The sequence below is a fragment of the Heliangelus exortis genome, chromosome 7, assembly GCF_036169615.1.
Source record: "Heliangelus exortis chromosome 7, bHelExo1.hap1, whole genome shotgun sequence".
In the NCBI taxonomy this organism is placed as follows: domain Eukaryota; kingdom Metazoa; phylum Chordata; class Aves; order Apodiformes; family Trochilidae; genus Heliangelus; species Heliangelus exortis.
This window is the reverse complement of record NC_092428.1, coordinates 22342502-22358163: the sequence shown is the minus strand read 5'-3', so window position 1 is coordinate 22358163 and position 15662 is coordinate 22342502. Positions and strand designations below refer to the sequence as shown.

The window sequence follows — 15662 nt, the reverse complement described above, 5'->3', positions numbered from 1 at the left end:
TTTTTCCCATGTATGGGGCATTGGATCTCCTCTCAGAGGTTGCTTTGTAGCGTGAGTATTGGAGAGAGTGTTTGAAATATTTTTCAAATAGTTTGAAGTCTTTGAGCCTTCAGTGTACTACAAAAATACACCTTAACACAAAAAGTGACATCTAAAGAAATCTTTCTGGCTTTGGTCATGCTTTCCTTCAGTTCAGAGATCTGTTATCTGCTGTTATTTTTTTCCTAGTAAAATAGGGATAACTATCTGCTTTGCATCAGGAGTCTTTTGGGTTAAAAAGTACTTTTTTATTAAACAAGCCTCAGGTTTCCTCTAGGACTTAGCAAATATTTTTGTTCTTCTGGACTACAGCAAAAGTAAATACTCTTATTCCTTAAAAGAAGCTTTTATTTTCTTTGTGATGCCCCAGAATTCCTTGTAGACAAAATCACAAAAATAAAGATGACACATGCTTGAAGGGAGTTCCTGAATCATCTGCAGGGCTATTATCTGTTTCCAGGAACAGATTAGCCTGCAAGAACTATAAATCCTGTCAGTTTTTCTTCTCTCTGTGTTGAACTAGCCTCAGTCATTAGGTGTGAAGTTTTGATGCCCAGCACCCAGTTACCATACTGAACATTAAGGCTCTTGGTCAGCTTCTCTCTGCCATGGGGACAGAGCAGGCTTTAGGTGCCTCTTAGTTGCTCTGTTTTCAGAAGGTCCTACAAAAATCTCTGAACTTTCTCTGGTCAGTGACAAGTCTGTCCTTCCCTCTATTTTCTGGGGAAAAAAAGCCTCTTTTGAGCTCCTCCAAAAAATATGATGATTATTTTAAATGACACTGTGTCTTGAATGAATGAACTGATGCTTTTGACATAGACTTGGTGTTGAAATAGTGAATGTTTATGGAATTAAGTAGCCATATCAAAACAAAGGATAGACCTTGCTCCTCTGTGTGTTCTTTTAACTTGGATTTGCTTCACCAGCTTCATGTAGACTTGATGCTTTGTATTGCTGAATGGTGGGGGGAGCAGCCAACAGCTTACAAAATTAATTTTTTTCTTTGTTTTCTCTTGCTTCATTTCTTCCATTTCAGTGTGCTGGCTTCAAGTGTGGTGTAGCCTGTGGTTCTGGTTTAGGCTGGCATTTCAGGGGTGCTGTATTTCCAGGAGCACTCTCCGGAGCTAGCAGTGCTTCTGCCCTCCCAATCCTTATTTTCCTGCCACCTCCTCACTGCTCCCACACTGGTGTTTGTCTGGGCTCTGGGGAGGTAAACTGGAAGACTTTAAAAATCTTTCCTTAACTCGTAGTAGAAGATCACATGATCAATCTGTTACATTATTTGCCATATGATTGTTTCACTGTGAAGGATGATTAATGGTTATGGATTTTAGGAGGGAGAAGGGAAGAATGTCATGGTTACTACGTCTGATGGTAGTACTGGCTGAACCTGCAACTTCAGTGTGACTTAAGTCTGCCCAGTCTCTTGATGAATGACTATTTTTTTCCCCTCACTAACCCTGTAAACACCACGACAAAATTACATATTCTACCAAAGCAGCAGTGCTCTGTATATAATTTTCAGAAATTCCTGCTCTTGTGGGTGATAAGTGTCAGCTGACATTATGTGACTTGCTTTGTCTGAAACACAGTAGAGAAAGTTCCTAGCCTGTGCTGCCCACATACTACTTTAATCTTCCAAATGTTTTGTAGTATTGCCCAGCCATAATTATGTAGCCTGTGATGTAAATTAAATGAACTACTGATGTAGCAGATTTCTCGATTGGTAACAGATGCCTCTTATGTTAGGAAAAATAACTGCTTTTAGTATAAATGTGGGGAAGGTGGCTGCGGGGCCTTGCTTGGTCTGTTTGTATGTCAGGTTAGCTGAAAAAGTCAGACACACCTACACTTCAGATTTATTAAGTCGAAATGTCACTCCCACACCACAAGTGATTATACTGCTTCATGTAGTGTTCTTGGTCTGGCAAGAAGAACCAAAAGACTGATGAGGATAAGCAAAGAGAGTAAAATCTGCTTTTAGAATTGGCAGGTGTTTCAGAAGGTAACATCTGTCTGGGGAGCTGTGTTATTTTATAGAATGGCTTCTTGCAACAAGGAGCCAATACTGATAGCAAGAGGCTTCTTGTCTCTTGAGTGTGTAAAAACTAAAGTGTATAAAAAAAATCCTGTTTTTTTTCCTGTGAAAATACTGTGATTTAGTATTGACTTGGAGCGTCTTGCTCCTTGTATGGGGACGTGAGGAGAAATGTTTTACAAGCTGGTGGTGAAAACAATGAGGTAGGTCAGGAATGGTGCTTATCAGTAAGGGTTCCTTCAATCCTCTTATTCCTCTGAATAGTCTCGCTGAAGCTGGGACTTGAATAGTTGGATATAAGTCCCAGTGCCAGGGAGGGCAGCCTAACAAAAAGTAAGACTTCAAACTCTTTTGTAGTTTAGGCTCTGAAATGGTGCACTTGCCTTTCTGCCTCAGATTATATTTAAGGTCTCTTCGTTTTGTAGAACCCGATTTTTATGGATTTTTAATTATGTGCTGTTAAATGCCACCTGCTGCCTCCTCTTTTGTAGTGGCAACAGCAGCAAAAGCAATGTTTCATCTCTAGTAGCATGCTTATTTTACAGTTGCTGCTTGTGTCTTTTGCCAGGATGCTGATTTTCATGGGGAGGGAGGGAGGCAGAATGGTGGCCAAGACCTTCGTGTGCCTGCACCCGGAGAATGTTTGCACTGGCAGCCAATGCATTGCTTTTCTACAGGCTTCAACTGATGCAGATGGAGTCTTGAACTGTGCTCAGATTAGTGGGTTCTACTGCTGTCCTCTTTTCCCTCTCCTTCCCAGAGTCATCAGATTTAGTGTCTTGGACAGGTGTATGACTCCTGATTATTGAAATACCGATTGCCATTTAGAATTAGTGACTGAAATGAAGACATTGGGAAAGCCAAGTTTTCATTCCTTCTGTATTTTTTTCAACTGCAGGCTCGGAAAAGCATGGCAGGAGGGTGATGTTTAAACAAGTTTTCTTCATTATGGCTCGTAATAAGATTTCTAAGTGTTGTCTGTGAAGCTGGATTGGTTGAAAAGGTCAAAACCTAAAGCTGAACCAGGCTGGAGGAAACTGTTTACATCTTAGGAATGTATATTGCAAAACACAGTTTATGTATATGATTGGGTCACATCTATGGAAATCCTTTCTAGTCACTGCCTGCACTGACAAAAAGTTTCCTTTTTTTGTTGTTTGTGTTTTCTTTTTAAACAAGGGTTAAGTGTATTTTGCTAAACCCGAAGTCTGATAATTAGAACCTTGTTATAAGGTGAGGCAAACAACTTGGTTTTAGTAGTTGGTTAAAAGTGTATGGGAATCAGCATCTGAACTATGGAATTAATGAGCTCAGGTGTTAATGGTGAATGTTCACCCCCTCTAGCCTGACAAATTTTGCAGATATTGTTTCTGTAAGAATGGGCAATATAACCTTTATTCTTTAACTGCAATGAATGGGGGTCTCAAGGCTGACAGGTGTTTGTTTCTGTTCCTTATTTCAGTGCAGCTTTTTTTACACTCAGGTGCAGATTGCCTTTTAAAAAGTTATTTTCCCTTCTCATAGCTGTGGGTGTGGTGGAGATCTTCAGTTCTCCATTCCATGGCACATGTTTGCAGACTTTCCTGGGTGGGCTTGGTTTTTGCGTTCTGTCTGAATGCTCAGATCAGCATAGTCCTTTTGGGTCTTTTTCTTAGTTTTGAGCTTCTGCAAGTTCTCTGTTTGTTTCCCTGTTTCAAACCTTTCACTGACAGCTTACAGGAGGAAAACATTTACCTCCAGCGGGGGAGAGCTGACATGTGGAACTGTTTGTTGTCTGTAATAGGCAGCACTCATGCCCTCAGCTCTCCAGAATTCGAGGGCTGTGCGAGTGCTTTGTCTTCAGCTTATCCTTTGTTTGTTTGTTGTTTTTTTTTTTCCTATGCATGGCATTTCTGCAGAGGTGGTTTAGGTATGATTCTCTGAACAGCTGTAGTTCTCTGAAATATTTGAGCAACAGTGGCAGTTGAATCTTACCTCTAGTGTTATGTAAGGAAGCAAGAAAACCAAACTCTCCGGAGCAGATCAGCTGTTTAATGGTGGAGCTTGTGCTCTTGAGAATGGAACTTCTTATGGGGTACTGATTTGGTAAAGAAACAATACAGCCTATTGTATTTATCAGCCTGTAGACACTGAGGTTTTCCTGGTAGGCACTTGCAACATCTTGCCAGCTGGGATGTGCAATCCACAGGGTGGGTGTTTAGAATTTTGCTTGAGTCCAAGCAGCTGTCTCTAAGTAAAATGGTTTTGGTGGAATGAGAAAGTGGATCAATGTCAGCTTGCTGGTGCAGATCTAGGCTACCAGTATAGCTTGCTTCTTTTTGGGTGTCCCTCCCTGTTACCACATAAGGGTGCTTAAAGAAGATAGAATCATTAAGCAACATATACTTAGAGGGAGTTTAAAATCTACAGAAGTTGCTGAGCTGGCTTTGAACATTTCTATTTCTCTGAGTGGCATACAGGACAGTTACAGTCCTCAACAGAGATCTGGGAAAGAAATCTTTTGTCCTTAATAGCTTTCACTGCCTAATTATTTTTACCTTTTCTCTTCTTTGCAGTCTCTGTGCTACAGAAGATGCACTATTACCGCTATTCTAACGCAGAGGTCAGCTGTTGGTACAAGTATCTGCTCTTCAGCTACAACATTATCTTCTGGGTGAGTACTAAACAGAGAGAAACAGTTTGGGCTTACTTACTCCAATTTTAATAACTTGCTGCATCCGTCTTCGAGAGGGCAGGCTGAAATATTAAACTGAAATAGCTGATGTGTGGTATGTTTTGAGTGTTTTGGAATTGAAGAAGCTTAACCCATAGGAGAAAGTAATTATTTTTCAAAACTATATAGATAATGATTCTTCACAATCTGTCCCTTGCTTGCTCCTTCCTCTTATCTTACATTCTGAGTGATGATAAATGAGTGAAGCAGATAAAACTTCTCTCTTTTTAATGGAAAAAGATCTGCTTAAAGGATTTGTCAAAAGAAAATAATGTAATCTTGTGTTGCTGCCAAGGCCTCTCTCTTGAATCATGGAGGCCATTTAACACTCATTGGACAAAGGTTAAAGCTATCTTTCATAAGTGCACTTAAGTGGTATGTTAAGTTTCTTCTCTGTTAAGAGAGGTCTCTTAAACCTCCTTTCAGATACTACTTGATCCCTGTCTTGGGGTGGTGTAGCTGCAAAAAACACTATGCATGAGAGAAAAAAAACCTGCTCCATCGATTTCAGCAGCTGGCATTACAGCATAGTCAAGATCTTAAATGTTATGCTCTCTGGGCCTCAAAATTGTCATCATGATACTGCCTTAAAATACTGAACTAGGTACTAGTCTGCCTGTAGTGTTTGTTTAGAATGGTGAACGTGAAGAAGGTTCTAAAAGAGGTTTTAGATGTGTATGATGGTCAAGATCACTGAAACAGCTAGCCTTGGAAAAAGGTTATTCAAAGGTTAGTGCATAGCATTGCATTAGAAGTAGTTAACATGTCTGAGGAGGAGGTGAAAGTAAGGATACAGTTCAGATAAACTAACTTCAGAATGTGCAAATGTAAGGAGTTTGCACCTGAAGTCGTTGAGGTTGCAGTCATGGAATGACATGAGTAGTCATGGAGGACTGCAGATATGGGGACTTGGTGGTACCAGAAGCTTGGATTAATGTTCTTGGACTAATGTGTTGAAATATTTCTTAGTGTGGATATCTGCCTTGAAAGATACTTACATTTTTTCAAAGCCAAAAGGATCAGATAGTAAGAATGAAAATATGGTATCTGATTAAAGCAGCTTGCTTAACCTAAGGGTAAAAATTTATTCTCCCAATTCTGACTTGCCTGAGATCAGTAGAAATCTTAAGACTATCTTAATTCCATTTGTTAATGGTGATTCTTTAAACCATGTAAATTTTTTTTACAAATTTAATTTTAGGTAGTGAAGAGGAATTATTAGCAAAATCTGTATTTAACTTTGGTGAAAAACAGGACTTACTGTCTGAACATGAATTGCAGGCTGCAGAATCTTTTACTTCTCAGTAATGACTTGGTATTTTGCTTGATTAACCCACAAACTTCTGGTAAACTAGATTGCTATTTCTGCACATTTTAACTGTTTTGGCAGTACTCAATGTAGAAAATAAGCTTTTTTTGAAAGCTGCATGTGTGATAGACAAGAGAATGAATTCAGAAAAAAATTCTAGGCTTGATGGAACTTTTGGAGGTCATCTGGCCCAATTTTATGTTGAAAACAAGACTTATGTGGTAGGAAATGACTGCTCAAAGACAAGACCTGTGAGTCTTATGCGCTTCTTACTCATGAATTTTCTGTTGTCTTCAGTCTAATAAACATCTTAGGCCAGTTATTACTTAGACTGCAGTGTCTGGGCATTGCTGTTGAAAACCACAGAACTTATGCAACTCTCACGCCTTTTGTTTACTAGTGCAATGTTTTCCCATGATACTGTAACATTAAGCCAGAGGGGAGTTTATACTTGTGTGGAGAACAGGGCAGAAAGCTGTGTGTGGTTAGTGTAGAAACTTTTTTCCAGTAAGAGTTAATTTGCCATAATATTTGCCATATTGTAAATGTTCTTTATTGGTGATTTTTTTCCTTCCTTTGCAGTTTCCTAACATGGCCTCATGTCAAAGAATGTGCTTGAAGGCCACCAGCTCTGTAGTTATTTTTCTTCCATATACTACAACTCCAATGTACCTGTAGTGGGGTGTGGTATAATAAGAAGTAATATTAATCAGTCTGGTTTTCAGAGAAATCACTGTGTGGATGCTTTTCAGCATCGGAGAGTGTGTGGGTTATATGAGAATTTTTTTGACTCTTGTCCATGAATAAATTAAGGTTGTTCTAGACCTCTGTTTTCTTCACAGTGAGTGCCTCATGAGGTGAGGCTGGTTACTGTTTTTCATGGGTGAACAGCCTTTGAAGAACTGACAGTTTTGTCTTTATTGGAAAGTCTATCTTTTATCTACAGTATTTCATTTTGTATCTTTTTTATATTCCTGCAGAGTCATTACATTTCACTTTTTTCAGATATTTTTTTTCCTACCATATTCGTGAAATTAATGAAAATCCAAGGATTTCTTTTTTTGTTTCCTGAAATAATAATTTTTAAAGAAGAGATGTAAGAAATTTGAGGACAATTTGAAAAACAGCTTGTGTGTTTCACCTGATATGTTGGCTGCAGGAATTTATTTCCTGAACAGGTGCTGGTAGTCTTGGTAGCTCAGGGAATGGGCTAAGGATTCTGCTGAGGACTTATCAGGGTGATCTAGTGAGTTATGTGTAACTGCAGCTCTTTGATAAGAATTTGGCACCTTTAGTTGTAGAACAAGCTATGTAAATGGTGAGTGGGAGGTTGGAGGCTTCTAGAGGCAATGCATGAATCATTTAGCTGACACTTATTCCAGAGCCTATGACATCCAGCTGGCTGGGAGGACTAGTCCAGCAATCTCTTTAATTGGACAAATCCATCGTGTGTAGAACAAATTAATTTTTTTTACATGCCTTAAAAGAACTGAGGGGACTACAAAATCAAAAGGGAAATGTAACTGTGACTCAGACAAGCAGCATTTAAGGAGGGGGTTGTTATTCTTAATTCACTTTGCTTGACTTGCAGGACAGGTGCTCGTAGGAGCTTGTTTGGTGTTTCTGTCAGTGAGGGTGGCCACTATATAATGGTTCTGAGAGATGGGATTTAGGGAGGTGCTTGGAAAACTTTGGCCACTTAAAGCTGCTATGAGGTGTTGATGGTGGCTCGCCTGTGTCTCGAATCACACAATTTATTCACAAGTCAGGTAATTTGCATATAAAGAGTTGCATTTGTTCTGCTGTCACACTAAGGATGCATTTTGACTTCCCCGTTGTAGCTCTACAGATGGTATCAGGGAACGCAGAAACTTGGAAGTTAAGCATATGGTGTCTTAGTGAAGAGTTTTCAAAATATTTCAACATTTTAGTGGGTGGTTACTTCTGTTTGTCATGTTTTGAACACAGTTCACATAGATTGAGTGGAACAGAATACTGAATCTGAAGAGGACAAATATGACTATTTTAATAATGACAAACTCAGTTCAATCAGCCTTTAGAAATCTGTAAATCTTAAACAAAACTTCCACAGAGTTTTTTTTCTGGCGGGCAACTTGGCCATACAAGGTTCAGTTCTGCTGCCTTTGAGTTAGTTGAGTATGTGCTTGGCTTTGCCATGAAAGAAAGGGAATGGAGGTTGTAGGAAGACTGCTGTCCTCCAAGGCGTTATTCTAATGTGGGACTACTTTACTTTCATGTTGTTTTTTTAAGCCTGCTAATAAGGTTTAAGTTCTCCAAGTGTACTGGTTTAATGAGTAGTGATGTGGCAGTATTGCAGCCATTAAGATAGCCCTGCAGGGAGTGCTCAGAAGTTTAAGTGAAATTACCCTAATACAGCAAGGCTAGACCTCTTTTAAAGCTGCCTTTTTTTTTTGTTCATTTGTGTTTTGCTTTGGTTTTTTTTTTGTTTTCTGGGTAGTTGTTTTTTTCTGTATTTATAGGGTTTTATTGTTTTTCTGAGTTTTTTGTTTTGTTTTTTTCTGATAGCATTATTTGTCATAATGAAATTAAAACACAGCAGTAATAGAAGTAATAGAATTGGTTCTAGAACCTTTCTGTTCTGAGTCATTTTGCAATTGAGTAAATCCTTCTGTGAAAAAACCCCAGAGGAGGGAGGAGGCAGTGTGTGGACTGCTACACCTAGGGGCATTATGGGGTTGCCCTGTCTTGGGGTGAAACACTACTGTCTGCCTTCTAGCCTGCACTTGGGAATGCCCAGGGAGTAAAAGGAGGTGACTCAGTCACTCTCTCTAGTGCTTGCTTTTTGCCTCCACTTTAAGGGATTCTTTTTTGGGTAGTCCAAGAATTGCACCACAGCCAGAACAGGGCTATTTCAGTGAAGTGAAGGATTGCAGATGTTCTCTGCCAAGGCATTTTCAGTTGCATGTGAGCTCTACTGTCTCAGATGAAGTGAGAGAGGGTAAGAAGCTTTCAGCTGCTGTCATCTTGATTCATCTTCAAATTCTTTATAGCTTTGTGTGTGTCTCTTAAAGGTTTTTGGAGGAATAAAAAAAATAAAACCTTTCACTCCTGCTATAGGAGATGTGGCATTTTTGCCCTGGACATGATGATAAAGGACAAACATCTCTTAAGCTCTGGAAGAAAATTTTGAGCTTGTTTTTGAAAAATAAAAAGTCTCAGGCTAGCATTAGATTTTCTTGGCTTTTGCAGCATGTGTTGTTTTTCAGGAACATCTAAACCAGCAATGCTGTGGCAGGAAGAGGAAAGGGTCCACCACCAGGTGGTTTCCTGACACTGAGAGGAAAAGTCTGGGAAGAGACGGAAGGGCTGGAGGCTGCTGATTGCTGCTCCAGTGTGGATGGAACTACAGAGTAAAATAGGAGTGTCCAGAGGGTGGAAAAAGCTAATATTTCGTGCTTACAAAAACTGAGCTCAACAGGAATGCATTCCCATTGCTTCTAATCAGACCTTGAGGCAGGCTGACCCAAAATTAGTTTGTGTGCAAAGGTTGTCATGCAAGAATTATATTTAGCTGCAACCTGGTTTTGAGAAACAGATTAAACCCGTTTTCTCAACAAAGTTACTTTATTAGCATAGTCAAAGAATTCCAAGTGTGGTTGGGAATGGATAGTGCTGAAGCTCAGTGGTCTTGTGCATGGGTCTGTGAGTTGCTGTCAGTATTTCTGGGTTCCTGAGCAGAGCTTAGAGCTCCATGCAGCATGTTAATAGTGAGGATTTTGAAGTCTTAAGCAGGAAATGAGCAAGTGCTGGTTACTAGTTTTAGTTTCCTGTTCAAAGGGTGCAGTTGAGTGCTTTGTGTGTGTTTCCATCCAACCTTTGGTGCTGTATGCTGATTAAATGCCACTGTGGCATAGAAGCAAGTTTGGTTGTCCAGTTTATTCTTGCTTATGTGTCAGCCAGGTTATGATGAAAAGTGAATTTCAAAATGTTGCTCATTTGAAAATAGTTCCCTTGCTCACTCACCCTGGGAGCACTTTTGGTTAGCATTGTTACTTGTCTGTTCTCCTGTTCACATGGCCAGGTAGTTCAGTGAGCTGATGAAGATGAAAACTTTTCTTTCAATTCAGGCTGGATCAGTTTCCTGCTCTGCCTCTTAGCAGCCTCCTGAATACCTCTATGCAAGAGTGATAGAGCAGGGCTGCTCTTCTGGTGCTTATTTTCTGTAGAACTCTGCACTGGATATGCTCAATCATGCTGAGTTCTGAGGCAGTTTTATCTCTACGGTTTTCCAGTAGTTTTCAGTGAGATATTTCAAAGTATCTTATACATGGTATTTAAAGGAAATAAATCTCAATTGATTAAATAACTACTGGTTTACTTCCTTGCAAACTGCTTGTGGTAACTGTGCCTGTACATGTAGTGGCTGATGGCTTTTTCTTCTGTAAGTGCATCATACTTCACTGGTTTTGTGCTAAAGAAGCCTAGCATGTGGCTTGGCTGCTTCTAGAGAGACTTAGGAATTAGTCACTTGGGGTTGGACTTGATCTTCAGAGGTCCCTTCCAGCCCCTGACATTCTGTGATTCTGTGGCTTGTTTTATCTCAATTAAGTTTTAGATTTAGCCATGTTGATTCTGCCAAGCATAAGTTTATTTTCTGCTTGATAAACTCTGGTTTGCTAGCAGATAGTTTCTATAGGTGCTTATGGAAATAGTTTTGCAAAAATAACATAGTTTTGTTAAACTAAACACTTTACAGAGAGAGCAGTTTTTGTGTTCGGAGGTGAGAGTGAAGCATGATGGTAAAAAATCTACAGAATAGTTTATTACAATTTAATTAAGATGGTAATTGTCATGAAAAGCTGTTAGTCTGAAGAGGACACCCTCTTTGTTTATTCAGTAGCACAGTATTAATGTTACACTAAGTAGTCTGTATGCAGAGTGGAAGATGTCTTCCCAATTCTTTTTTTCCTCATTTATTCAAAGAGGTTCCCAAATATTTAGCTGTGTCTGCTGTGTTACTTAGCCTGATTACTGCAAATTATGCTGTCTTCACCTCTCGCTGGGCAGTCCTAGAGCTTTTGGAATGGGAAAGGGTGCAGGATGCATAAATTGCATGCACATTTTGAGCTATGCTTTGATCCAAATCATCACTTTAGATGTTCTCAGCTTCTTCAGAGTCTGAGACTTAGTTGTGCTGTTGCTTTCTAAGCAACATCCAGAAATTTACTTAGCTTAGCACTGCTCTTGCCCAGTTGTAATTTTTTTCATGTATTAGTTAGTAGTTGATTTGGTTGGTTAATCTGTGTGCCTAAGCCCTAAAATATGACAAAATACTTTATGCCTACACAGGACATGTAGCATAATTTGAGTAATTTTTACAGAATGACCTGAATGACACTTGCAGCCCTTTTTGGCTTTCCTTTCCCTCACTCCTTTCCCAGGAGAGCAAACCCAGAAGATCTTCATTTGTCCCGTGAGCAGTTCATGGTCAGCAGGCAGTGAACCCAGCAGTGCCTAAAAGCCACATGGATACTTTGTGTAGCTTAGAGAGTCCCATTTCTGTTTTCTTGTCTGTGCTGTTGGGCATTTCCTGCGTTGCCCATTTAGTTCATGGGAAATGCTGCATTTCCTTTTCAAGCTGTTTTTTTCAGTTGTTGGGTTTTATTTGTCAAAGTGTGTAAGTTTAGGGGCAAGGAGCAACCTCAGTCCTTCTAATGCCCATAAGCACCACATCTACATGTCTTCTGACAGCCTCCAGAGACCATGGCTCCACCACTTCCCTGGGCAGTCTGTTCCAGTGCTTGACAGCCCTTTTGGTGAAGAAATTTTTCCTAATAGCCGTAAGCAGTATGAGGTGGTTTCCTCTTGTCCTATAACCAACACCCACCTTGCTCCAACCTTCTTCCAGGTACTTGTAGAGAGTGATGAGGTCTCCCCTGAGCCTCCTCTTCTCCAGGGTAAGAACCCCAATTCTCTCAGTTGCTCTTCACAGAACTTGTTCTCCAGGCCCTTCAGCAGTGTTCTTGCTGCTCTTTGTACATGCTCTAGCACCTTCGTGTCTTTGAAAGTTACATGAAAATAGCAGGGGAAATTGTCGTTTTAAGTAATGAGGGAGAGCTGCCCTTAGTTTGTAGAGAGGTTATTGAAATTGGATGTTAAAGACAAACTGCCAGAGAATGGAGAAAGGAAATAAAAGACTAGAACAAAAAAAGTTTTTGCTTCATTTGGATGGATATAATTAGGAGTACTTATTATATAGACATATGAATTGGCATAGTGTTTTCATGTTGTCAGTTTGATTTGTTGTTTATTTAAAGTATGTGGATGTTCCATTACTTCAGCTTAATTCAAAAGAGCTTAAACAAGGTAAGGATTCAGAAGACAAACTAATTAGAGACTAATGAGCGTTGACACTAAGAAGAGACAAGCGTGGCTGCTGTCTGGGGGTGGTGCTATATATACAATGACTAAATAGGGAATAACCTCAAAATGCATCAAATATGCTGAAATCTTCATTAGTGTGCAGGCAAAAGGTTTAGAGCAAGTCACTGGGACAAAGATAATTCCCACTTGAGTGCTGCTGTGGGGAATAGTTACTTTATTACTGTGTGCTTCTTGAGTAGTCACGAACAATCAAATCGAAATACTTTTTAAAAGCAGTTTACAACATGCAGGAATGCTATGGAGTAAAAGCACTCGAAATCTTTTTGTATGAGGTTGACTGAGGAGGAGGAATGTCCCGCTATTGTTTGAGATTACAGGCAGTGTTTGTTTCACTTGAGCAAATCCAAGTGCTCAAGTGCTGGCTAAGTATTTGATAATGTGTTGATTAGTGTATCTAATGAATTGTTTTCTTTCTGTTTTAGCTGGCTGGGGTGGCCTTCCTTGCGGCTGGTCTGTGGGCATGGAGTGAAAAGGTAAGGGTCTTACTTTGGTCTTTGTTTGGTGGCTGCCCTCTCCTGCCCCAATAAAACTATTTTCTCAGGAAGCAGCAAAGGTCAAATGTAGCAACTGAGCTCAGGACTATATCCAAATGATCTAAATGGAGTTCACTTGGAGTTCCATTCTTGTCCCGGATCAGGCATTAAGCTTTAGCCCTTGATGTTGAGACTTGATGTTCCATTTTGCAAAAATGTTGTCTAAAATCCACGTACCTACCCACCTCTCTGCTAAAAACAAGAAGCATTTTGAAGGAATGTAAACAGCCCTTTTTTGTATCTAAAAATGAAAGTATCTTTGGGACACTTCTTTCTTCTGTGTTCTTTCTCAAGTATTGTAATCCTCAGGCCATCAGTTGTCTTCCACTTTACTCCCCATAGAATTGCTTAAGAGACTGTGTTACCTTGTAGAGGAACAAAATTGGGGAACACTTATTTTTGGCAAAGGTTTCTTTCAGCTGAGTGACTTCCTCTAATTGAGGAAGTCTGTGTGGGCACTTAACTACAGAGCTCTTCTGGGATAGGTATGGAAATGAGAATGCTTCACCCTCTTGTTAGGAATGTAAAAGCATGGCTCTAATATGACTGCAAACAGTAGGAAAAAGCACAATTGCCAGCAGATTTACTGATTTGCATCTCATTTAATGGTGGAGAGCAGGTGCCCTCACTGTTCAGTTGTGCTGCCGAGTAGGAACACTTTAATTACCATTGTAGTGCAACATTTCCTTAATCATAGTGTTTCTGTGCAGCAGCTAACTGCCCACATACAGAGATTTCTGGGATTCCTTCACTGTTTGGAAGTGAAAGAGTTTTATTATGATCGTAATGCTGAGGTATTTATTCTCCTCTCTGTTCCTTGCATTCTCCCAGCTAGATTAGTGGTATCATTGGTATGTAGTAAGCAGCCTGTCACCACACACAGATCTATTGTTAGAAAACGATTTCTTTTTCAACCCTTTAGGGAGGGTGTTCAACTCGTCTTGAATTTGTATTCTCTCATGTTCAGACATTATCTTCTGTTCTCTAAAGAAGAACATGGGATCTGATGGGTTGGAAATCACTAGCTCACAACTATGGTACTCTGAAATTACTTTCAATAGAATCAAAACCAGGCTCTTCCGGTCTTTATTTCTTAGGTTTTGCTGCAGCTATTTCTGTTCTCTGTCCTAATTTGCAAATAAGTGCTTCAGAGCTTTTCCTGTGGTTTTGATCAGCTCATGAAATGTCTACATTATTTTTCATGTCTGTTTTGTGTTATGTGGCTGATCTTTCATACTAGTGCCACTCTTCAGCCATAGTGCCTGTTTGCCTCTGTCTGTTTACAGATAAACATTTTGGTGTACAATAAGCAGGAAGTAAGAGAAAAAACTTTCCAGTAGCTGTGCTGCAGTGGTAAACCCAAAGATAAACTGCAGGTGGTGGAAGAGTTTTGAACATCCTGTCTCTGCAACATGAAGTTCACTGGGTCCCTTTAACCTTTGTGGGGTTTTTTTGTCTGTTTCTTTTTTCCACTAGGACTGCACTTCAGATTGATTCCTCAGCAGGTTTTGGTTGGTTGTTTTTTTTTTCTTTTTTTTTTTTTTTTTCTTTTCTTTCTGTGTGGATATAAATCCTGTGCATGTCTTTTATCTGATAATATATCAAAATGAGAATGCTGAATAGTGAGAAATGATGAAAATACTATATAAAACAATGTTACCCATCCAGATTTGCATTACCTGCTTGGGTCAAATTCTGTCTCTAACTGCTGTATCTATCTAATTGGCCTATCCATATGAACTTACAATTGGATTTTGCTCTTCTGAACAGCCACATAAAAGTTAAATTGCTTAAAATTTTGAAATTCTACACAATAAAAACTGGATAGAAAAATCACTAAGAGGAAGTGAGTTGTTATAAATGTTAATAGAAGTGGGGTGAGTAACAGTGAGCCCTCTCATCAGGAAAACCAGTTTTATTAGCAAAACCATCTCAAGGAGGACACAAAGGCAGATCTGGGAAACTGGAAGCTAATCAGCTTAACTTCATTGCAAGAAGTTCACACTTAATAAGAAATGGAGAGGAAGCAGTCAAGTTGTCTTCAAGGCAAGAGTTGTTTAGGGGGCTTTAAGAGCTTGGAAAAATGGGTTGACAGGAAACTATTGAAAGTTGATAAAAAAAAAGGGGAGGGGGGAAGAGGGAGTGTGTGCACAGGGAAACAATGAAAAAACAAACAAATGGAAAATCCTGTGCCTGAGATGGAGTAACCCCATGCATCAGTATCACCTGGGAGATGGCTGCCTAGGAAGCAGATTTCAGAGGAAAAAACTCTGAGCCCCTGTTGATCAATAAGTTGAGTATCAGTTGTGCCCTCGTGTAAAGACCAACAGCATCCTGGGCTGTGTTAGCACCAGTGTGGGCACTGGTCAAAGGAGGAGCTTGTTCCAACAAGACTCATCAGACTTGAGGTTGCTTTAGGAGTACCATGTCCATTTTTGGGCTTTCTTGTGTCAGGCAGCACTTTTCCAACCTTAACTCACTCTATGACTGAGTGTACTTTTTCTTCTGTCTGCTGATCTTCAAATTTATACACAGGGGTATGTAAACTGTCTTAAGGTATGTGCATGTAACTTGTGTTATAATCAGTGGCAGTGTGATACTGTG

General features: G+C 39.7%; 1 protein-coding gene across 2 annotated transcripts in view; it reads left to right on the top strand.

Annotated features, from left to right (window-relative positions):
- TSPAN14 (tetraspanin 14) overlaps positions 1–15662 on the top strand; it is a 37559-nt gene that overhangs the window by 10053 nt on the left and 11844 nt on the right. For both annotated transcript variants that reach the window (XM_071749300.1, XM_071749301.1), the window contains exons 2-3: positions 4633–4730; positions 12948–12998. In XM_071749300.1, the coding sequence (XP_071605401.1) occupies positions 4650–4730; positions 12948–12998 (132 nt within the window). In that variant the 5' untranslated portion in view covers positions 4633–4649. The remainder of the gene's footprint in view (positions 1–4632; positions 4731–12947; positions 12999–15662) is intronic.